This window comes from Rosa rugosa, chromosome 3, assembly GCF_958449725.1.
Source record: "Rosa rugosa chromosome 3, drRosRugo1.1, whole genome shotgun sequence".
Classification (NCBI taxonomy): Eukaryota; Viridiplantae; Streptophyta; class Magnoliopsida; order Rosales; family Rosaceae; genus Rosa; species Rosa rugosa.
This window is the reverse complement of record NC_084822.1, coordinates 58,580,593-58,604,974: the sequence shown is the minus strand read 5'-3', so window position 1 is coordinate 58,604,974 and position 24,382 is coordinate 58,580,593. Positions and strand designations below refer to the sequence as shown.

The window sequence follows — 24,382 nt, the reverse complement described above, 5'->3', positions numbered from 1 at the left end:
TAATAATGTTAACACTATTATGAAAATAATTATATTTCCAAAAAGTCGGTATATATATATTGAAAGTTGGTATATATATATTGAAAACTAGAGTATATATAGTTAATACTAGATTAGTACTACATGTATATTTCCTAATATTCTGTTTTAAAAAAATAAATATTAACTATATATACTCTTATGAAATTAATTATATTTCCTATTACGAAAACTAGAGTATAGATAGTTAATATTTAGATAATCGGTAGATTCGGTATTTACCAAAACCAAACCAACTTTTTCGGTAATATTTAATTTTGGTTTTATCGGTTTCGATTACTAAAAAGTCGGTTTACCAAATCGGTTGGTATTATGTCGGTTCAATAATAACCAAACAATATGGCAGTCCCAGCTAGGGATGTCACTCGATCGGTTCGAATCGATTATAGAACTTACCAACTTCAAAACCAAAGCTTTCGATTTCAAAATGAAGCTACCAATTACCAAACCAAAATTTTCAATATTTAATCATAACTACCAAATTCGGTATTTCGGTTTTCAGTATTACCAACTTTACAACAAATATTTTTTGTAATATAAATTAGAATGAACAATAGTAGATTTTTTAATTTGATATATTGTCGAAAACTTTGTATTCATCTCCCTTATCCGATTATAGCTCTTTTATGTACATATGACATCAAATTTTAGTCATGTTCAATAAAACCAATTATTTAAGGATTTTTACTAAGTTACTTAAAATACATGTACAACTAATCTAATATTAGTAATAATGTTAATACTATTATGAAAATAATTATATTTCCAAAAAGTCGGTATATGTGTCGAAAACTAGAGTAATAGTTAATACTAGATTAGTAGTACATGTACATTTCCTAATATTCTAGTTTTTAATACATAAATATTAACTATATATACTCTAATATGAAAAGAATTATATATATTTCCTATTATGAATACTATGTATATATAGTTGATATTTAGATAATCGGTAGATTCGGTATTTATCAAAACTAAACTAACTTTTTCGGTAATATTTGATTTCGGTTCTATCGGTTTCGATTACCAAAAAGTCGGTTTACCAAATCTAAAATATCGGTTGCTATTCGGTCTATTCGATAATAACCAAATCAAATGGCAGCCTTAGCAGAAACCAAGGTATTGAAGAAATTTTTTTTTAAGAAAGATGTGAATCAAGTTTTGCATGGAGTTGCGGCATGAAATTTAGTTAATCAGAAACTTTTAAATTTTTATTTTTCACCTTGAGAATGAATAAACAATTTTTTAGTTAATATTATAAAACACTAATTAGAGCCTCAATAACTTAAAAGTTTTTTTTTTTTTAAGAATAGATAATTTCATTACTTATCCATGGCCAGAATGCACGTTACATCAATTGTTGTCTCATACCAAAATCATAGATGGCACAAGCCACCAAACAAATTGACCGGTAACCCTTATTGCAAACAAAATAAGCTCACTTATTCGGGCCTAAAAACAAAAGGACCCAAACCCTCACAACCTAACTCTCCTTTATAGTAAATCTAGTCGCTTAGAGACCTCAATTGGTGTACAACTAGAGAAACTAAAAATTAAGCCGACAAAGACCCAAATCCAATTGCAGGCAAAAAGAACTAAACTAGATTGGGATAAAACCCACTCGAACACCAGAAAAGGCCTAGAGAAACTAGAAAATAAAGATTGCTGGACTAGTAGCTCAATCATGGTCCAAAGGAGAACCTAGCCCAAGGTCGAAGCCCAACAAGGCCAACCAAGCCCAAACCCGTCTCCACCTCTTGCGGCATGTATGCTCGAGCAGCAGCCACGACCCCCGTCGCCGCCCTTCCAGGAAAGCCACCTATTGCCTCCGCCGCCACCCAAGTAAACGAATCTGGATGCCCACCAGGCCCGAGCCGATCGGATATGGGACACCCAATACACCCCGCTGTCTACTGGATACCAACAACACCTCCACAACCTCCAACCACCGTCCCTGGAACTCTGCCACGACCTGCAACGCCGCGAAAGAGGATCGAAAAGGGATGAAATGCCTGTGAGCCAAAGTTAGTTTCATCCCCATCTAGAAACCCAAGAACCACCACTGACGCTGTAGACCACTACCCGTCCGGCAACACCGCAACATCACCACGATCAAAGGCCGGCAGTGACGCTGGGCCACCGACGGACGAGTGCTCTTGAAAAGCTAGAGAAGCCGCTAGGGTAGAAACGGCGGCTAGAGAGGCTAAAGAGAAGTAGGGTTTTGTGAAAATAATTTCTGTAATTGAAAATTAGAGCTTTGGGATGACACCAATGAGGTAAAATGATATCATAGAACACAGAGTATTAATACATTAAGCACACTACAAAATTTTATGTGGCAAGTTTACTTGCACTGAAAAAAGAAAAAGAAAAAAAAAGAACAATAGTGAAATAATATGTTGTCATAAGAAACAAAGAAAAGAAAAAGAACGATAGTCAAAGAATACGTTGTCAATGTTTCTTATGTTGAAGCTTTCTTTCATTTGAGCAAATCGTGAAACTGAAAACAATAACCCTTGTGCTCAGGATCTCTGACTATTTGTCATTGAAAATGTACTCAATGAACCACCTAGTGTGTCAAAAATTGGTCCCTTGATATATATACCTTAACGATCACCGATTTGGCTGAAAATTTGCATAAATAATCTATACATTAGGACCTAAAAGCTGAACGATTAAGATGCCGAAATGTGATCGAAAAGTTGGTCTAATGCCCTATCCCTAGAAAAACAAAAAAAAAATGATCCCTTAGTGAAAGGGCCCTCTATATATATTTTTTATAAAAAAACAAATTTAACAAATATGAGGATCCTTGTGCTCGGGATTTATCCTTCAAACATTCTTTTAAGCATGCCAAACAGAAGAAAAATTCACCACCAAGGAAAAAGTTTTTCTTTTTCATTAAACTATATACAAGTCATTCTAATGTTATTCTCATCTATCTACAGCAGCAGATCGACTCGATCTAATTCCATTCAACTAAGCCTTCAATCCTAGTTTTCAGTTACAAAATCCTACCTATCTACTTCCACTACAAATGACGGCAATGTACCATACTTTTCCAAGCAGTGTCACTCTCTTTACTTCGTTAGCATGCGAGCAACTTATGGTGTGCTTGCATGAATCAATTTCACTTTCCAGTCAGCCTTATGATGTATAATTTCTTCTCTTTGCTTGTTTCCAAACTTGAGGCTAAACTTTGGAGCTTTTTCATGAAATGGAGTTAACTCCATTCTTCAAGCGCAGCTTTAGCATATCGCAGCAGGCTAGTGCTGACAATATGAAACAAAATGTGTGGCAGGACCTAGCACCCAATGAAGTTGAAAAAGCCTCGTGATCTAAGTCAAAGTTCATGCATCACCAGTTATCAGCACGACTTCAGTAACAGCACCAACTGAATCCGGTAGCGTGATCGGGGTCCATGGCTTTCAAACTTTCTCAGTACAGCAGTCTGCATAAATGTGAGCAAGCCAACACTAATTTGGATCAGCTTGATTTCCTCGAGCAACAAATCACATATACTGAGCCAACCATTGTTTACACATATCGAGTACAGGAAGCGCATTCGCATGCAATGCCTGCAAAAAGGATAGTATACAGCATATAAGCAATGATCTAACATTACCAGAATCACAAACATAAAAGTTAAGTTGACCAAATGAAATCATTAGATGAGTGTGAATAATCTCTTTCAATGGGATAGGAAATTGTTAAATCAAAGGTGAGGAAAGGAAGGCAACCTGATGAGCTACATATTGGACATCAGCTACACTTCCGCTACGAGAAGCAATTTGGAATGCACTTTTTAGACGTCCACAAACCACACAAGCCAGAACCTTCCTGCATATATGTAAAAAAGGTGCATGTGTTAATAATAGTAAAGACATAAAAGTGAAGTAAATATTCCAGCAGTCTGAAACTAAAGCAGCTAATTTTAGAAAACCATAATGAATTGTTTGCAAAACTGACGCAACATCGAATAGTATTCTGCTCCTCTCTCCCACTGTTGTACTGCCCAGTAATTATTTGAGTGTGGTAAAAGCAGACAAGTATTAAGTATGCAGAGCAATAGAAGCCAACAAAGGAGGCGTAGGCATATATGATCATCCACCAAGCAACATGGTAATAAGTGTTGGGGTGTGAATCCAATGACAAATCAATAATCATACAGGGTCTTGTTTCCATGAGACATCATCATAAACATGAAGAACTGCATGTGGCCTGAGATAAAAAGAGTTCTGCTCTTCCTCATTTCCAGGGGAAAAAATAGAGATGTTTCCTATATTACCAATAATATGTGGAAGTATGAAAGTAATTTCAAGAGTATTCGGTGTGAATGCTACATGAAGGACATAAGCCACAAGAAAGAGTGGGAAGACGCAGGAGATCCCACCCTCAAAATTCCATTTTGTGTCACACAGAAAAGGAGTGTATCTCCCTATGTTGATGTGTTTAGCATGTCCATGTGCACTTTCCAACATGCAACTTTCAGATATTAATGGGTAACTAAAGCAGGTTTTGAGCATAAATGGTTCAAGGACAGGTCACGCCTCAAAAATATGAGATTCCATACATGAGTGATAAGACATCAAAGTAAAAAATATCTGAACAATCAATGAAACATAAATGTAGTAATAGTATGCCCTCGGAAGCAATTAAAAAAGACAGAATTAGTTTTATTTATGAATTATGATGACAAACGTTAATGGGACCAGTGACAGAAATTATCACCTGTGGCTACTGGTCAACATGTCTATAAGACGGTCAGGGCGTTCTTTGTGTTTGTTGGCATATACATTAATTGCAGCTCCCAAGACCTACATTATTCCAAATATATACATAATCAATTAGGAACCAAACATAAGAAATATGACAAATTATGCACTCCAGACAGAGTGAAGTAGTTGGGATACAAAGATGGCCAGCTGTGCAATTATGTTGCAGTTACAAAGTTCGAAAAATAAAGAACCATAGGCTTAAAATGTTATCCGTTCAGAAAATCAGTGGAGCCAGCAGTATTATCATTTATTGGCCAGCTGAATAAAATTGGAGGTATTTCAGTTACTTAAATGTTCCTCTCTTGTTTGTAAAAATACTACCTATTATGATCAAATTCTCACTATTTGTTTGTCTAATTCATTGTGGTGTTTAGTATTACATGATTCACACATTTTACCTTTGAATTGAGATGGCTTACAAGGGAGTCCATGGACAGTTGCATCAAATCAACCAGATAAAGGCACAAACATAACCATTGCTTTCTTTGAGTAACATATCAAATAGAGAAGTGAAAGGAAAAAGTATATACCAACAATGACAGCTAATTTCTTTTCTACCTCAAACTAAGTAATCTGGAAAGCCTCGATATAATTTCGTCTCTTTCAATGTCAAGGCAATCATTTCGAGATTTGCATTTACCTTTCTGTGTTTAGAGCAAGGATTAAGCTGGTCCCAATATGTTTTATACTCATTTCAATTCATATGTCAACAAGAACCATAAATGTTCTTGCCAAATGACAGACAGCAGATACAATACTAGAACAACAAGTTACCTGGTCCCAATCATCGTCATCAATGGTCCCTTTAATGTTTCTAAAAAATTCTGTCAGCTGACTACCTTTTTTTCTCTCAGCAAGTGATGCAGCTACACCAGCATATATATCCACAGCTGAAAGTTACGAAAGGATGTAATGTTCATAAAAAAGTTCCTTAATTCCAGATGCTAATTGCTACATCACAGGAATAGATGACTGAAAATAGAAGTTATCCTATAATGGCTACCTGGAAGGGTGAATTCATAAATCACTTGGAATGCCAAATCGAAGTTCTTTTCCACAAGAGATTCAGCAATTTTACACCTTCTCCTGCAAAAAAAAGGGGAGAAAGAAATGAACTCCTTTGCCATCATATCAAAAATATTTACAATTAGTATATGCCATTGCAGACAACCTCACAGGAGCAACAAGCACAAAATAGCTATTAACAGCAATAATCACTGCCGGTGACCTCACCGCCCTCCAACCAGTACAGATCAGGAAGGAAGAATTAGCAAGAGAGGGAGAAAAAGAAAATGAAGAGGGGGATGGTGGGTGCGGCAGACGAGGAGAAAACCCAAAGCTTTTGCAAATCAGGGTACTAATAGACTCTTTCATGCTGGAAAAGAAAAAGTATTCTTTCATGCTAAAATAGAAATATAAGAAAGTACCAGGCGAAATAAATTGCTTTGGATACCGAAGTAATAAGCTGTTGCCAATATTTTGAGGAAAAAAAAAAAAGAAGAAGAAGAAGAACTAAAGATGCCCCATATATCACCGAGCAGTGATCAGGATTCAGAAGGACGTAAACCTGAATGTTTCGGAGTCATTTGGGTTTCCGAAAAGTGAATGTTTCCAATGGGGTCCATCTGAATCATTATAGGATCTAACAACTTCAACCTGTCATACAACAAATCCACATGAATTATTTCAGACTATAACCAATGAAGCTGTTCACTGGACTAAGCTTGGATTTTGGATTTTGGATTTCAGTTTCAAAACTATAACATATTTATAGAACTCTGCTATTCTTTTGGTCCGTCCACCGTACAGAATTCCAAGTCGTAGATATCACTAGTCAGAAACTCCATGATGCAATTACCTGAATTGATACCCGAGCAGAAAACTTGACAAGTCCTTCTTCAGTGAGCTTTTCAGAGGCACTTTTTCCTCTAACACCCTTCGTCACAAGCTTAGTAGAATCCCCACCTTTGTACCGTGCTGATAGCGCTTCATCAAAGTGCATCTACAACCAAGATGACGGCATATGAAAACCATGAAGGACATATAAGCAACTACTACATATTCAGTAAATTTTGAAACAGTACATAACTAGGTAACTGAAGAAATCTAGGGCGGCCCAAAACCAATAGGCGATGATGGAGCGCAATGCCCAAAACCTTATGAGCTCTAGTGCAGGGTCCTACTTTTCCACGGAGGAACTATAACAGGCCCCCTCACATGTTGCGAAACCTGAGCCAAACATGTGTAAAAACCAAACTGGGTGACGTAAAGCTGTTGGTTTTCACCTTCACATGTGGTTAACCCCGCTGTGATACTAGGAAATCTAGGCATCCAACCAATGAAAATTGGCAATGGGGGAGAAACCATAGCTTTATAAGCTCTTTTGTAACGTCTTATATTTCACACCTCAGACAATAACCAATGTGCGCACATGCAAAGGCATTGTGTTCACTAGGCCATTCAGAAATAAGACAAGCTAGACATACTAGAGGTATAATTATCAGCAATCCTTCAGTTGTAAATCAAAGGTAAGTTTTCAGGTTAAAGGTTCGAATCAAAAGTTCCATAAAAAGCAAGTACATGTCAACTTCTGTATGCAACAGCAACAGCACTAAACATGGAAATCAAGATGCCTTAAAATTAAAATACTAGGAGTAAAAGCCAATTCAATTGTATCCTAGTTTTATTACACTTATTTTTGGATCATGAACCAAACCGACTTTTATTTTCCTTCTTTATATTCTCAAATTTATTTACATATCCAAACAGCAGGGCTAATTACTGAACTACCTGGCTGAAAATCATTAAGGAAAACATTAAGAGCCATATCACAAGTAGTTCAAGACAGATTAAGCCAGTCCAAAAGCAAAACTTAAAAGCATACCTTGGAATTTTCCAAATGTTTTATAGCTTCCTCTTGCAAAGAAGAGTTCATAAAAAGTTGGATGCAGCACAGTCCAGCAGCGACATGGTCCTTTTTAATAACCTGAAAGATGGAGTAAATATATAAACTCAACTACAAGAAAATAAAATAGTACAGTTGGATAAACCTTTCAACAATAAAATGATGCAGCATTTTAACAGGGGTACTTGTAAGATTTAAACTGCCCTACGTCGAATGCATTTATGAGTTTGGAAAAAAATAAAAGAGTTAACTATATACTAGATTTTTGTGAGGAATCACTTCATGCTAGCTGAGGACTATTCATAGTAATGTCTTGGTCAAGTTTCTCAAACTCCAATAAAATTGTCTCAAACAGAAGAGAGGCTATCAAGAAATCATTGCGATTAAAAAAATGTATTTTGTTCTTGTCAAAATAGAAATTAAATAAAGAATAAGAAACTAAAAATCTGTGTTATTACTTTTGACTCATTTAAGTTGGATAATAGTCTGCTATGAATCTATGACAGCTTTCAGAATTATACTATAACGAGTGCTATGTCATTTCTTACTTTCCTAGAATTTCCTTTGGAAACAAAGGCTCGGACTGTGTTTTGGACTACCAACAGTCCTCCACTTGCTGTGTAAAATGGGGTGTACTATTTTCAATTTACAGTTTATGCAACCAATGTAATTAAAGAGTTGAAGACCAAAAAAAAAAAAAAACATTTTTGTTAGATTTCAAGTGTAAATGATTGAGTCAATACTAGATACCTGAAACTTGTATAAATAATTGAAATGCCTATGTGTTTCACAGTAGACACAAATACGAGCAAGGGCTGCAGCTGTATGCTGGATCACTGCCACATCTTGTGGGGTTGTAGATGACATTCTTACTGAGATCACTTCTTCTAAAACATGCATTGCGCCATAACCAACACATAAATCACACAAATCATCAATGGTCCCATAATCAGTTCCTAGAGGATCTGGTCTTTGAGGGGATGAAGATGAGGATGCCACCCCTGCTACTGATGGCTGAGGAGGAGGGGGAACAGCATTTTGAGGAAAGAACAACATGCAAGCGTCATTATAGTGGCCATGCCTGAACATGAAATTGAGCAAATGTTGCCTGGCATACTGCAAGGGATTGAAAGATAATTACACATCAAGGATCTCATAATATAACCAAAAGTATAACATTAATAGTACACAATAGCACAAGAGAGAGGATAGTGGGAATACTACTGTTAATAACATAAAGATATAACATAATTAGTACTTAGTAGTAAGATTGCTACTATCAAACAAAAACAGACAATTATTTTGGGGAAATTGTTATTCACAGAAAATTTGATCTATAAACACTCCTTATTGAATGTATTCTTTTAATTTTACTGTGTAATGTAAATTGTCCATAATATCCATCATCTTATGCGTACAATGCTCCCTTCCAAAAGGATATTTGTCAATTTACATAATAAAGTAATTTTAAAAGAATAGAACAATAAAGAGGGTGTCTAGATTGACCTTTAAGGTCTACGAATAACAACCCCATTTTTGGGTTCAAGCAGATGCTTCATCTATTCTTTTTAGAAAGGTATGCTAGGCATCAATGTATGAAACATAAAAGCCTAGCTTGAGAGTAGGAGGAATTTGCAACTTACTTCTTGTAAATAGTTGACACACTCAACATACCGAACACTGTCTAAGTTGCTGCGTGGTCCATCTTCAAAGTCTGACATATATGCGGAGCTGTTATTTGCAGATTCCTGAGAACGCCTGGATCTCTCTGAACGAGGAAATGTGGATGGCATGTATAACACATTGAGATATGAATCAGCAGAAAGAGAATCATCCAAGATTGTTGGTGCACTTTTAGCCAAATGTTCATACCTGCAGTATAAGTTTCATTTCCAGATTATACGTCATAAACCCTAAATTAACAGTTCAGTGTAGAGTACACCAAAATTCTATCAGAGTGGCCTGTCAGACAGTGTCATGTTCAGAATCTCAGCTAGCATAACTAGGACCTGGTACATCGCCAACACTACAGTGCCTCTCATTCAACCAAGGCCAGACTGATTGATATAGACACACACACACACACTCAACACACACACACACAACAATATAATGTCTTTTCCCATTCCAATAAACAGGTTCTGTACATCAGAGATGTACCATATAGGCCAACAGATTTGATAGTATTGTAGCCATTACTAAAAAAGACACACTGAACTCCTATTAAAAGATTGGTTTATCATCTAAAAATGAAAGACAGGGATACTTCATTTGAGTCTAAAAATATAGCTCAGAGAGCAACCCCAAAGGTTTTGACACATGACAAATATAAAAATTTCTGACTTCAAAGCTGGAATGGCATCTTACATGGAACGAACAGCTGAAACATCAACTGGCGGACCTCCTTCAATTGTATTGATTATCTCAAGAATAACAGGAGCAGGATCACCTTTGTACAGCTGAAGAGCTTGCCTGACCATCAGAAGGGGAAAAATAATATTACTAAGCACATGTACTATCACTCGGAAGGAAAAAAAGTAGAATAAAAAGCAGTGAGAGGGGGACGGGGAAATAGAGATTCTAGACAAAGGGAGATCATTATTTTATATTGACCACTAAAACAAGCATTTTTATGCCAAACATTTTTATAAATTTCACATACTTGAACTTCACGCGAGCTTGTGCATAGTGCTCCATCCGAATCAAAGCATGTCCCCATGCATTCCAAACAGGAACCACATCAATCTGACAGAAGCCCCAAGTACTCATAAGCTCTACATACTTTCAACAATACAGCAAAAATTGACCCCTAGTCTACTACAGAATCCAAAATACGGTACCTTGCACTTTTTACATGTATATACGGCCATGCTGTACCGTTCTTCCACAATCAGCCTATCACGAAGAGAGGCAGATGACTCTTTATCCGCAATATCATCTAGAGAAGCAGCAATTCCTGATCCCAGAAGGCTCTGAAGCAGCTCAGCACGTCCTAGCCAAGTGTCTGCCTGCAACAGAACTTCAGATAGCTCATCTGTGGACTGACTACCCACACTAGAGCTACCAGCATCAGAAGATGCATCATCAGCATCCCTACTTCTTTCAGAATTACTCGACAAATCACTGCCGCCCACAAGCTTTCTCAACAGTGATTTAGCATAAAGTAGCCCCTGCAAAAGTGTGTAACGAGAATTAGCTTTTCATTCACAAACTAAATGCACATAATGGTGATGTGGTAACTATGCCACAACCTATATTCGAAAGGGGAAAATCCATGTTATGACTTTTGTTGGTTAGGGAATTGGAACCATAACGTAATTTATCGATTTTACTCAGATCACGAGTTCTAAGTGCGTTGGTGAAGGGATACCTGTACAAACGTCTCTGTGGCATGATATGCTCGGCCAATGGTTTCCACAGAAGCATTCTCTGGCAATTGTTGGGAACTCAGTACATTCTTCATCTGAGTTACGCACAAATCCAATGCAGTTTTTGCAGACACAGAATCATCTGAGCATAGAGAAAGCAGTGCCTGCACAGAGAAGCCTGAACTCTCAGCAACAGACGCGTTATGCCTAGACAAGAACTTGGCATGCTGGATACACCAGTACATTAACTGGTTTTATATACAAAAAATTGTTACAGATCGGAAAAAAAACTTCATCCGAGGAAACTATAATTCTAAGAGTAAGCCCACGGCAAACTGATGAAATTGGCTTTCCTCGGAAGCTTGAATACCTTGGTAAGATTGGCAAATAGCAATATAAAATATATTTAGCTTTACTGTCTTTACTATGCATCCAGGGGAGCTTTGTATAATAAAATCCAAAAGTACTAGCCAAGTTCACTACCTTGAAAAGCGTTATGTCAGGAGCACTCTCGTATCGGTGAGATGCACGAACGGCTTCATCCTTCAATGGATCACCAGTTAGCATCCATTCTTCAGATATTGAAATTGAAGGAAGCCGTTCTTGCCCATCAACAGAATATGTTGAAGCACGATCCTCCTGGATTCCAGCCATGGCCTCCCAAGCTACTTTTTCAGAGGGTGTCAATCCAGAACTCTTTCTCTTACGGTAACCATCTTTCGGGGTGGACCTGTCTCCACTATTTCGTGGAGCCCAAGAGAAGGCTCTGCGAGCTTCTTTTTGCAAGTTACTGAGACTGCTAGTGAAAGAAGACTTCACAGGTGCACCTGTTCTTGTTTTCTGCTTTAATCTTGTCCCCGAAACAGATACTCGATGTTCTCTAGGGGGAGAGCTAATACTGATTGCAATAGCTTTAGTAGCATAGGCAATAAGTGCATTATTGTCTCTCAACAAAGGAAATTCTTTGAGAATCTGTCAAATAAAAGAAGTCATTAAGCAATAGCCTAGAAATACAAAAAATGCATTAGAGCATGGAAAATGCCAGACTCAATGAGGAAACAATCAAACATGATCCAACTTTTAAACCTTTCATGTTGTAAGTTGTAACAAATAGTCATATGGTGATGAGATCAGTCTCAAAACAAAATATAATAATCAATCTTACGTGTTTAAGGCATTTAAGAAGTTATATCATACCAAAGCAGCAGATTGTAGTTGTTTCCTCATCAGAAGAACCTCAAGTATCAAATGAGGGTGCTCATGCAAGGAAGAACATCTTTGCTGCCATGGCAATGGCAAGGCAGCCAGAACACGAAGCCCCAAGGCCCATGAATTAAGCCGAGAAACCTCAACATCTGAAAGATTCCCTTCTCTCCGCTTCAGGAAGAAATGAACCTTTACAAAAGGTCAAAACACAAAAGTTATACCACTAGATAAATGATATTCAAAACTCGAATAGCATACTCTGAATCAGATAAAATTTCCATGAAAATTACCCAAAAAGCTAATTACTCACAAGAAGCTGCTTTGACCGCAAATCAGGTAAAAGCTGCATCGCACCCATTGCAACAGGTAGAGCATCATCTGAGTCGCGCAATGAAGAAAGAAATCGTGAAGCTTCTGCTGGACCTCCCCCATTGAGAGGATCTGCAGTCAAAAGCTTCACAAGTTGCCGGCCCTGCAGTTCCCTACGCAAATCAATGGATAACCCCGCGCTTTCAGCCACTTCTAAGGCAGCAGAAACAGCTCCTTTTCCAGCTAATCTAAGTGCCAACCCCTCAGGATCTTCCTTACACTCTGCCTCAACCTGGCAATGAAAGGAGTTTAAAGAGGAGAAAATTAAACAATATAAAAAAGTTGGTGTGATAATTCAGGCTACCCTATAAAATCAATAGACTAGCCCAAATATGTAATATTTCTATCAATTTTACTTTTTATTTTGAGTCCACAGGCCAGAATTAAAACCTCTTGCCAGCTGCTATAATGGTCATCTGCACTTAGAATGTGGCTGTACCTCTGCAAAGCTTGTCTCCTATACATGACCTAAGCATCCAAAAGGAGGACATCATCAACAACAGCAGATTAAGTTCAGCCAGTAACATAGAGTACCATTATTGAGCTTCAGATGAAATATATAGACAGCACTTTAGCATTAAGAAATATAATGAAACAATTTATCAAACAAGCAGTACCTCCTCCCTAATGGGGTCACTTTGAGGCAGGTGGCAGCTGCACATGGTGAGTACGTCTAAAGCAGCATCCAGTTCCCATCTATGCATACACCTGGAACAAAATTTGTAAGAATTCAAAAAGTTAATGGAAAGATGCATATTGATTCCAGTAAATCACTGGTGCATGTTTAACACCTCTTTTAATGAGAAATGAATTTGTACTGACAAGGGGAGGAACTGAAACAAGAATCAAATGTGGTGGACAACAAGTTCAAAGCAGCAAGAAAGAAAATAAGGACAAAGAAGAGCATGCTTAACACCATTTACCTCACATTAAGAATATTATAGGGATGACTCACAACATGTAATGGCAGAGAACCAAGACTAAGTAGCGACAGAGAAATTAGGGGCAAACAGGAACAACACATTCTCATAAGACATCAGCATATATTAATGACCTTTCCAACAATTGAAAATTTATAAAAACGTGATAAATAGAGCATGAAATATCAATTAGGCAAATACTTAGAAAAACACAGCTCCGCAAATGGAAAAAGGTGATAGAAATATAACAAATGCCATGGAGAAATATCATGGTCTACTAGCATGCACCAGGGTAACTATACCCCAAGCACGTTACATACTTGAGAGCAAGTCTGGCAGCCACTTGTTTATCCTTCAACCGCAGGCAATACTGCCAACTAGTGCTCCAAATGCTATTGCCACCATAACCCTGAGAGTGTCCAGAGACTGACTGGTTCTCTTCCCCATGTTCAATGAGTAGCTGAAGTAGTTGATCTGAAGCTCCATTGCGTAGAAAGCGATCGGAAAGAGCAAGAGCATCCATAAGTTTTTCATCATCTATCAATCTGTAAAATGCAAGCGTCAGTGACAGGAAATAGTATGTGAAAATCACCTGAAACTATGATGACAATACTTCCCTAAAACCAATTAATATATGAACAGAATTTCCCAATAATACCTCACTCTCCAATGAAAACGGCAACTCCATATCAATATGCTCTCAAACTAGATTTTTGAAGCATACAAATTTCAAAGGAACCACAGAGGCTATTCCAACATATGTATACATGTAATTCTCATAATTTCCTTATATCTGAGAAGACTTCTTTCAGTTTACTTTTCCAGCATCAGAATCAGTCATACTATCATGGGTTTCTTTCTACTGGAATATCTGAGCAGATGTTGTAGTAGGTCATCCTTTTAAAGTCATTAGCAATGCCAGTCCTAAGAATTCAAAGTAAGCATGCCAAGGTGTAGAAAGCATAATGTTACAGAATACCAGAATAACAAGTTGTATACATGAATGCTGACAAAGAAAGATCTATAATACCTTTGTACAGCTTTCTCATAAGGTTCTTCATTTTCCCAATCAAAAGAAAGGAAAACTGAAGTGTCAAACTCAGCAACATCTGGTTTAGAAGAATCACGCCATGAATCAAGAGCAGTACCACCTTGGCTATCGAGGTCTGGTAAAGCTGTTGAAACACTATTACCAACAACGTCATCAACTTCTGACTCAGTATCACTGTCAAGCTCACGAAGCCTCTTGATAGCAGCTCTTGCTTCACCTCTAGTCTCACCACCATCGTCAGTTTGCTTAACCGTTACAGCAAACTCCGAAACTCGATGCAGGTTAGTTTGCATTTGTATCCATCGGTTTAAAGTTGGGAACCTGTACACCAAACAAGTAATATTACATATCATAAAGTAAGTCGGATAAGAGAAATCATTTCCAGGTAAGAAGGTAACCTCTCAGATTGATCAAGAGCAAACTCATAAAACAACCGGTCAACATCTGGTGCCTGTAGAAGTCCATCATCCAAGGAGCTCGATATAGAAGAATTACTGCCATTGTACAAAATGCTACTCCCAAATACACATGCCAGGACTGCCCTCACTGGGGATAGTTTGACCAAATGTTTTACTATATCTAACTGCAAAGGGTACAGAGGGATTCCAGGCAAAGATGAAGAGCGCGAGTAACAATTAGGCTTAGCTTCTTTGAAAGATGGGGACAATACTTTATTTTCCGAACCACTCTTAGGGAAGGTGGGAATGACCGGAATACAGGCCCATCCATGGCCAGATCGTGGGGGATAAACAGGAGGTACACATGCTGAAATTACTTCATGCACAAAATCTGCACACATAATCTCAGCTACCTTACCAGCTGCATCAGTGCTGCCCCGGTCAAAGACAAGACGGGTTAAAAGCTGCAAAATACAACCAAAACATATCTGTAATCAGCAACTGTAAAGTTATACCGAACCATAAGATAAAGAACCTGTCAGCTTTAATCAAGCGGATCATTAGGATATCTGTATTCAGCAACTGTAAAGTTATACCGAACCATAAGATAAAGAACCTGTCAGCTTTAATCAAGCGGATCATTAGGATATTATGAAGCAGACGTTCAACAATGGGATTCTTAATGGAAACAAACTACTTGAAATAAACAATGTTGGAATATTCTTCACCTAAAAGAGGTACTGTTGACCCTTTTATATCACTATTATAATCAAGGATCTATTAACCATGCACTCCTTGGGATCTATAATCAGATTATCAGTTTTTCATATAATAGATAGCATTCTATTATTACAGTATATTTAAGTAGGTTTAGGTCAAAAGTTCTATTTAAACTGAATTACTTTTAACTTGTAGAAATATGAGAAGCAGGGGAAACCATTCATTTAATAGTCAATCTCCACTCGATGATCAGGTATATATTAATTGCATGCCTGTGCAACATTCCTTGTAAAACACTATCATAATATGTTAAATTACATGCATAACCAAACCTCACCGAAAGAAGTGATAATGGGAACAGACGTCAATCAAAGAGCATATACTTCAGAGCAGCTGCTAAAAAAAAGTGAAAGAAAATGAATCTTACATCCTTGGGCCACTCATACACCAGGGAGAAAAAGTTGAAATCATGAGTTGTATCTGTGCCATCAACTATGTCACCAATTGCAGCAATGTGAAGAATAAATTGTGAAAGATATGTCATGGGTTTGGTACTTAATGGACCAAACAATCTCTTCCCACTGTCCTTTACATCATAAACAACAGGCTGCACACTAGTTTCTCCAATTGTGGAACTTGAAGGTATCTGTTTGGCAACTCTTAACCCCAGTCCAAGAACTCCATCCTTGTCATAATCGGATAGAACCTTTTGGTCAACAGAAGGGCCTTCTCCTTTAGAAAAATTGAGCTCTGATTCTTCATCAGCCACAGCTCTTGCAAGATTATGGAGCTTACCTATAAATTTATGGAATAAAGATATGTTACAGCCATAAGAAGCAGAGCAGACGTACAGCATATTTTCCCTTCCTTCCATGGCCAAAACAAAGAAGGAAAATAGAAAACGTACCACTGAGAAACTGCCGCTTGCCTTTGTGAGCATCTTCAATCATATGATGTAGCATATCAAGAACACGTTCCCGTTGTCCCAGTCGATGGGAGTCCTTTGGCGAGGAGATGAAAATCTCCCCAGACAGAGTGGCCTGAAGGGCTGGAGGATCATCCTGGATGAAAATGATCAATAACTAAGTAATCTCTTAATTTAGGTTTAGTACTTAAAACATAAAGCACTCGGAGCACTGAATATACTAGGGCAGGAAAGGAACCTAGAAGTAAAAGAACTAGTAAGACCAGTAACTAGTTATTTTGTTTAGATCTTGACCCAGCTGTCTTCAAAATAAGTTAGTGCCATCTTTTGATGCCAATAAGACCTCTTAATTAAACAAAGGAATACCAAGATCTCACCTGATCCAAGAACTCATGTAAACGCTTGAGGATTCTTTTTAGAACAGAAATAACTCCCACTTCAAGAATCTGATCCCAGTACGTGGAGCCCATCTTTGGAGAAACTCCTGGATATATCTCAGACAGCATAACTTGAGCCTGCATATATATAAAGAACACCAAAGGTTATTGTAAACTAAACAACTGGAGGTTGTACGTCTGGTCTAAAAAAGTTAATAAGATTGCAGCACAAGGCTAAAACAAAACAAACAATCATAATATGAAAAGAGACCATGTCATAGTCTACTTTTAGTAAGACCAAGTAACCATATAGTAAAGACAATGCTGGTTCCGCAACTATTTATAGACTACTTAGAGGGAGGAAAAAAGGACAAAACTAATCGGTAAAAGCTCCATAATTTTTATTTTTTTTAAATCAGGCTCTTTATTTTGAAATTAGAGAATTCAACAATTACAACTGGATCCTGGACACATATTTACAAAGACAAAAAAAAAAATCTGTATGGTTTTTCCATGATTAAAAACTTCAAGTTCAAGAAGTCTGAGCATGCCTGATCCAAAAGCTGCTGGGACATCTTTGCAGACCGTGCTGAAGTAGCAGCAACATCAATACAAAGAAGAATCTGACAGGAAATACATAAAAAAATCAGCCTAAACCATATAAGCAATTAAGATATTCAGCCTCGCGTTAAGACAGTGGGGAACATAGATTTAACATTCTAGGCACTTACTGCAGCCAAAGGACCTAATTGAGAGCGTAATGATGAAAAATCCAGATCATGTACTGTAGAAGTTCCATCATCAGCAGCACGAGAGACTACATCTTCTACCTGGAAAAGCAAGTAAAGTCAGAGACTACTTCCAAAGCGCCTAAGATGAAAAAAATAATAATAATCATAGAGAAAAGAAAGTAAAGCAAAACTGGAAACAAAGATGATATGGATGATTCAGCATGCATTTTGGTATAAAGCTGAAAAGCATAAAGTAGTTCCAAATTATTGGATCTGAATCATACCGACTGTCTTCTGACAGCACTATCTACCCATTCAGCTAATTCAAGTGTAGCTCTATCTTCTGCAGACAATGAGAATCGGTGCACTGCTTCTTCCCCAATGTCATACTTTGCCCTTTGCATGCAACTGCATAATAAAAGAACAATAATATTTATCTTAAAAAAAAAAAAAAGTATCAGCAATTTGCTACAAATTACTAGATCATTATTGACTTTATTGTTTTTGAGAGTAATGTCTCACAGGAAATGTAAGACACTGTATAAGATCATATAAGGTATTGGGCCCACCCATTGATAATTGTTGTCATGCTGGGTGCTCAAATTTTATCATGGCATTGGCCAAGTTGTGCGGCCCAACGGCTACACGGCACTCACATGCCACCCAATATAAGTTGTCGACATGTATGGCTCAAAATTCAGCACAGTAATTTCCCAAATCGGACGTGTAAGACCTCGGATAAGAGCTTATAACGTATTTGACTGACACATTGCCAATTAATTTTGGGTTATCAACTATCATGTTCTATATATCACCACTATTTTCTATCCTTTGGTACATGCGGTGATCATCATAGTTTATAAATGTCATAATTTTCACATGGAAACAACTGATTTCATTAATCAATACTCAGTTATCTAGCCTGTAGAACTCACAGGTTAAGTAGCTTAGATGGTGCAGCACGTAATACCGTCAATGCTTCCTTCCATTTCCACTGACGTTCAGATAATGGAAGGAGACGCTGCAAAATTGACAACCGCCATTCCCACTCTTCAATAAAGTGTTTAGCAATTGACACTCTCCACTCCACTGCTTGTCTTCCACCCCTATTTATACCATCACTAAGAGCATGATCACGGTCCGCTATCGTTGAAGGAAGACAGTGATGTAATATCTCAAGTAGTTTGCCTGTGAAAGATATAACCAATTCATTTCCCCCTTCACATGTAGTCAGATTGATCTGTTCTGAAGCACATGTGTAGTGTGCTTCAGAATAACTCCCTGGTGAGGCACAATGATTCAAATTGAGAGACTGATCATCCATATGCAAGAGCGAAATTATGACATTCACGATCATGATCTGCAACAGTGAACAGAACATTTGAATAGTGGAAATGAATAAAGTTGTACAGGCTAGTTGACCAATTTTAAAAGGAAATTAGAACTGATGACATTAAAAACAGATCAAGAGAATTGATTTCAAAGAAAAAACTGGAGTTCATGTAGATTTGGAGGGACTGCCAAATACAACAGGAAGTCGCTAATTCTATCACTACATGATTAAATAATGTTTCATACATTGCTTTATGATTCTAATATTATGCACAACTTCCAACAACAAACATGCCACACATTAGGGCAAGGAAACAAATGGCATGTGCTTGCAAATTGAACTTGTCATAAAGATAAGAACAGACTAGTTTTAACAACCACTTAAAGGAGGTAAAATTCAAAATGTTAGACTCGGAGAAACAACATTCACGAACAGATTACCTTGCGGGGGATAGTATTTACAGCCTCCAAATGGTTCTGCAGGTCTTTTAAATAGCAAAATGCAACTTGATGACTTTCAGCGGTCATACTCTTTTCCATCACTCCAAGTGCAAGAACGGCTGAATCTAGAGCATACCGCATGTGCATAAGTTCAATATCCTGCATCCTACCATATAATAAAATAGAATAGGGAAACGCCAAAACATCAACATATTAAGAAAAGTGGATCAAATCCCAACATAGAATAACAAAAATGAATACAAGAAATATAACTTATGTGCACAGATAATTTGCAGATCTTTTTAAGGGTTGCAGCACTCCAATCCATTTTTCTTTCCTAGACTCTTGTTTCTTCACAAATTTCAGTTTCTTGTATACCCCCACCCCCCGTCGTGATGGCTTCGTAAACACATGTCCTACTAATTTACAAAAAAAATTGACTAACTTGATATATCCGCATCCAAGTATATGAATAAATAAATCAAGCAGCATGTCATTGAGCAACCCCAAGAATACTTCATATTTGTAAGCATGGCAAGTGCAAGAAAAACTTCATTCTTATGTTACATATGAAAACAATCACACAATCAGCATGCTCGTCAGATTACCAACTTAGAAAATAGTAAGCACTGATAGCACGTTAAAATCACTGGATTCGCAATATGATTTTGTTTTTTCTTCTCTTTGTACATCCAGTCGTACATAAAGACAAAATAACTGTGCATAATAAACTAACATTTGTACCCACTAAGGTATGACACATGAATACACACCTCTTCCAGGCTTCTAAAGTTGAAGCAATTGGCTGCATGCTTATCAATTCAATAGCATCCTGAAATTTTATGCCTGGAACAACATCAAACAGTACCTACAGAAAATGCATCACGTCAAACTTCAACATTCAAGTATAGGTGTACAACAGAAGTGTTAAAAAAGAGTACCACCCCAATACTCCCTATACTAAGGAAGTAAGGATTAAGGAAGAGGTAATATGAGAAAAACGAAAAGCTCAATGATTGTTCAATGAAGCTCTCTAAACTACCAACCAATTGTCCAGGGATTCTTTACCACAACAAGAAACTATGATCCTGCTTTTCTTTTTCCAGCAGCAATAAGTATTTTAGATGACCAACCAAATTGTGCGACATGCAGTAATTCTGCACGCACAGACAATATGTTGCTTCATTTGTTGATATCTCTGTTGAGCATTTTAAAGATGCCCCTTTTAGTGTATTTCATCCTTTGACAGAATTTTGAGCAGAAGATCTGATTTGTATGACATGATAGGTGGTCTAAGTTTGCTGGACATCTTGTCCATTCTTCTTCTTTTTCTTTTTTTTTTTCTTTGGATTTAATATCCCTTACTTTTCATACCAAAAAATAAATAAACTAATCACTAGATGGTTATTGTTAGGACTTGAGGACTCACCCGAAGAGGACTTTGAGCGGAAAGCCTTTCCAGTACGAAGTTTTCAACAAAAGGGTCTAACTGGGCATCTTCACCATTGTATGCTATTTGGTCTTTTGCAGACAATGTCAGTGATAATTTTGAATTCCATGATTGACCAGAATTAACACAGGCCACAAATGAGGCAAGATCGAGTTGATAACATAAAGAATCACAAAGATATTCCACGCAAGATATCTGCCAATAAATAACACCTACAGTTACATATTCCATTTTGAGAGTAAGTATCACAATTTTAAAACTTGAAGGAGTGAAGGACAAGTACCTCATCTGACTGGTTACTATAAAGGGAAGATTCTTCCAGCCGTAAAACCTGCGACTTAGTTTTCCACAGCAGCTGCATTAATTTCCTTCGTGCTGCAGTTTTGCCAGACAGTAAATCCCAACCCATGGCGGCTACTAGGGGCTGAAGACGGGGGAACAATAAAAGAATCTGCGGATAGATGAAACAGGAAAGGGATCTAGTTATACTACAAATCCAACACCAAGTAATAATATACCTACAGAATAAGGAGAACATGATTTTCATACTCGCATATTTAATATAAATATAAAACTAGGCACATACATTGCTAGCTTCTTGAAGCTGCTCCCTCTTCACCACAGACAAAGCTGTCTCCATGACACATTCAAGCAGGTGTAAACCAGAAACACGAGCATAATGGTACATGTCTCTCATGCAAAATGCAACTACACTATTGAAGGGAGAAGTTTTATCATTTACATCTGTGCCAGGTTTTAATTCTTCAAGATATCTTTGAAGACGTTCAAGAGGTGGCGGAATTTGATTGTTATCAAGAGATCTATATATCTCAATCTCTTTTGAGAGTAACTCATCCTGAAGAACCTACAGAAAGCCACATATAAAATCAATATACCCCTTCAAGAACATATACATATTGCTCAAAATAACTTTTATAGAAGATGTGTGATTGGGAATGCTCAAAAACTGTATAAACATAATGGAATTTATTTGTGATAAGACAATACTAGTGGTCATCATATATAATAAAACAGACATTCACTGTATCATCTAGCTTCTTCATCAGAAAACCACCATAATAAGATTCAAAATAGACTATGGACCAAAACTGGGAGAACTGGTATACCTACTTCAAGCTTAAACAGTTCATAGATACATGCTTAAACAGTTCATAGATACATGCATACACTACCGCAAATTTCCAGATGCTATGGAACAACACTCAAAATAAGGAAAGCTTCCCAAAACCTTTCCAATTGGAAATTTTAGCTTTCCATACATCCTGGCCAAGCTAGTTTTAAGTAACAAAGTGTGCCATACATCATGTACGGACCAAACCTCAAGCATAATCATCTAATTATAAGAAATTAAATTGTAAGACTATGGGCATAAATTAAAAAATACATAAGATTGCTGACAAAGACTTGTAGCATTACTTGTATCATTTGAACAAGATGCCCAGAGTTTGAAGCAAGAGCTGCACTATAAATCTGCAGTAATATTTCTCGCATGTCTCGCCAGGAATCTCCATATCCCTCCTTTCCTGATGACACCATCTTGAGGAGATCTTGCAAAGCAATGCTATAAAAAAAAAATGCAACCATTTGAGAAGGAAATAACCAAGATATAAGGGGAAAGATAAAACCATGCAGGGAACCATAATATTAATGATACAAGCGATATTGCTTAATTTTGTCAGAAAAGAAGGATCATAAAGAACTTGACTAACTGAAGAACAATAACTTTCATAATCCGAATCCCCCATCTGAGCACCATAAACGCCCCTCCTAAGATGCCTACAATTCCTGAAGCATTTCCAGAAGTACATTTCGAGAAGTACATATATAAAGCTGAACAACCCTCCTATCTATCACCTTTCAGACAAACGCTAAAACCCAGAAACTTATGTCAAATTCTAAAATTCTTTAACCCCTCCGAAACCCTTTAATCTCAGTCTCTCAGTGTTGGTGGTTTTAGAATGTTAACTAGTAAATCAAACAAATGGGCTTCTAAGCACAGACAAGTGTAGCAGAAAACATACCGATACTCAGTCTCCTCCACTCCATAATCAAGGTGAAGAAAACGAATCCGCGAAACCAGCCCATCCACTTCACCATCCTTGATGCACTCTCTCATAGCATCCAAGTGAGCTAACTGAACACTCCTCTGTATGAAACGAAGAACCTTCACTTCCTCCTCTTTCGGCATATCATCCCTCCTCACTGTTATGGCCAAACCCGAAGCATCATCTCCCTCCCAACCACCCCTCACTTGCCTCTGTACATTCCAACACAAGGCATCGAAAACATCAGCATACTCCCACACCACACTCCTCAAGCACATGAACTCGCCTTCCTCAATTTCCACAGCCTGATCACCATTCCCTACTAGTAACAACGATTCCGGCTTCAACCGACTCACCCCCAACTCCAACACTCTATCCAAAACCCTAACACAGCTCTCCAATTCACCACCGCCGTCTCTCAACTCCTTGCTCATCGTATCATCCATCAACTCCGCCCGCTCTTCGAAACCATCACTCTTCTCCTTCTCCTTCTCTATGCTCTCCAAATCGAAACTCCTCCGCAGGCTCTCCGAAACCCTATCGATCAAGCTCTGAACCAGCAGCAGAAACTCGGCGCGCAACCGCAGCGTTTCGGGATCGAATCCCCAGGCGGAGGAGGCGTCGTCGAATTGCAAGAGCTCGACGGTGGAGAGGTAAGCGAGGATCGCCGGGGAAGGGCAGGACGGGGACCATAGAACATTGTCGAAGCGACCGGAGTGGGCGACTATGGTCTGGAGGACGGCGAGGGCGAGGGCGGGGTTTCGGGCGCGGAGAGCGATGAGGATGGCTCGGAGGGGCTCGAATTGGCCGAGGAAGAGGTGGTTTGCGGCCAGGCGGGAAAGGATTTCGGTTTCTTTGTCCTCCATTATTGTAGTTGTAGCATAATCGAGGCCTGGAAATTTCAGTTGATTGGGGATTTAGTACTGCAGACTCAGTACAAAATATATATAAGATTATAAGAAATGGTGGTGGGTTTGGATTGGACCAAGTGGACGTGAAAGAGAGGATGATTGATGTTTTGCGCTCAACCTCAAAGCCTCAGAGTGGAGTCGGCTTCCATAGTGACAGATCGGAGGTGGTGGTCATGTTATGAACTTATGACTGACGAGCTGTGAATAGAGGAGGAGGACAAACCGCCAACTTAACTAACAAACGAAAATCCGCGTCCTTGCCGTGAAAATAAAAATACGAAACGACGTCGTAGGTGTAACAATTATTTATGGTAAATTTTGAAAAGTAAGACGGTTAATTACGAAGTGACTCAATGAGAGAGCCATACAGGTTATTTTTTTTTTTTTGAGAGAAG

The 24,382-nt window shown here is 37.9% G+C and overlaps 1 protein-coding gene across 2 annotated transcripts; it reads right to left on the bottom strand.

Moving 5' to 3' along the window:
- Nucleotides 1-2,908: 2,908 nt before the first annotated feature.
- On the bottom strand, nucleotides 2,909-24,176 carry LOC133738693 (uncharacterized). Of its 2 annotated transcripts, XM_062166273.1 has the most exons (36): nucleotides 23,053-24,176; nucleotides 22,448-22,592; nucleotides 21,597-21,875; nucleotides 21,294-21,461; nucleotides 20,990-21,205; nucleotides 20,334-20,428; nucleotides 19,561-19,726; nucleotides 18,723-19,147; nucleotides 18,072-18,195; nucleotides 17,788-17,886; nucleotides 17,608-17,679; nucleotides 17,057-17,194; nucleotides 16,662-16,815; nucleotides 16,182-16,549; nucleotides 15,035-15,498; nucleotides 14,616-14,957; nucleotides 13,906-14,130; nucleotides 13,283-13,373; nucleotides 13,056-13,133; nucleotides 12,607-12,897; nucleotides 12,288-12,485; nucleotides 11,574-12,062; nucleotides 11,093-11,254; nucleotides 10,563-10,892; nucleotides 10,385-10,467; nucleotides 10,090-10,194; nucleotides 9,366-9,594; nucleotides 8,473-8,838; nucleotides 7,702-7,803; nucleotides 6,676-6,819; nucleotides 6,385-6,473; nucleotides 5,821-5,903; nucleotides 5,592-5,707; nucleotides 4,771-4,856; nucleotides 3,780-3,879; nucleotides 2,909-3,617 (listed from the first exon to the last, which is right to left on the bottom strand). In XM_062166273.1, exons 1-36 carry the CDS (start codon nucleotides 23,940-23,942, stop codon nucleotides 3,552-3,554), a joined length of 7,578 nt encoding a protein of 2,525 aa, XP_062022257.1. In that variant the 5' UTR covers nucleotides 23,943-24,176; the 3' UTR covers nucleotides 2,909-3,551. The 2 variants fall into 2 exon arrangements, with proteins under 2 accessions (XP_062022257.1, XP_062022258.1); XM_062166274.1 differs by lacking the exons at nucleotides 2,909-3,617; nucleotides 3,780-3,879; nucleotides 4,771-4,856; ... (3 more) ...; nucleotides 6,676-6,819; nucleotides 7,702-7,803 and having other exon boundaries at nucleotides 8,583-8,838; nucleotides 9,397-9,594.
- Nucleotides 24,177-24,382: the final 206 nt, after the last annotated feature.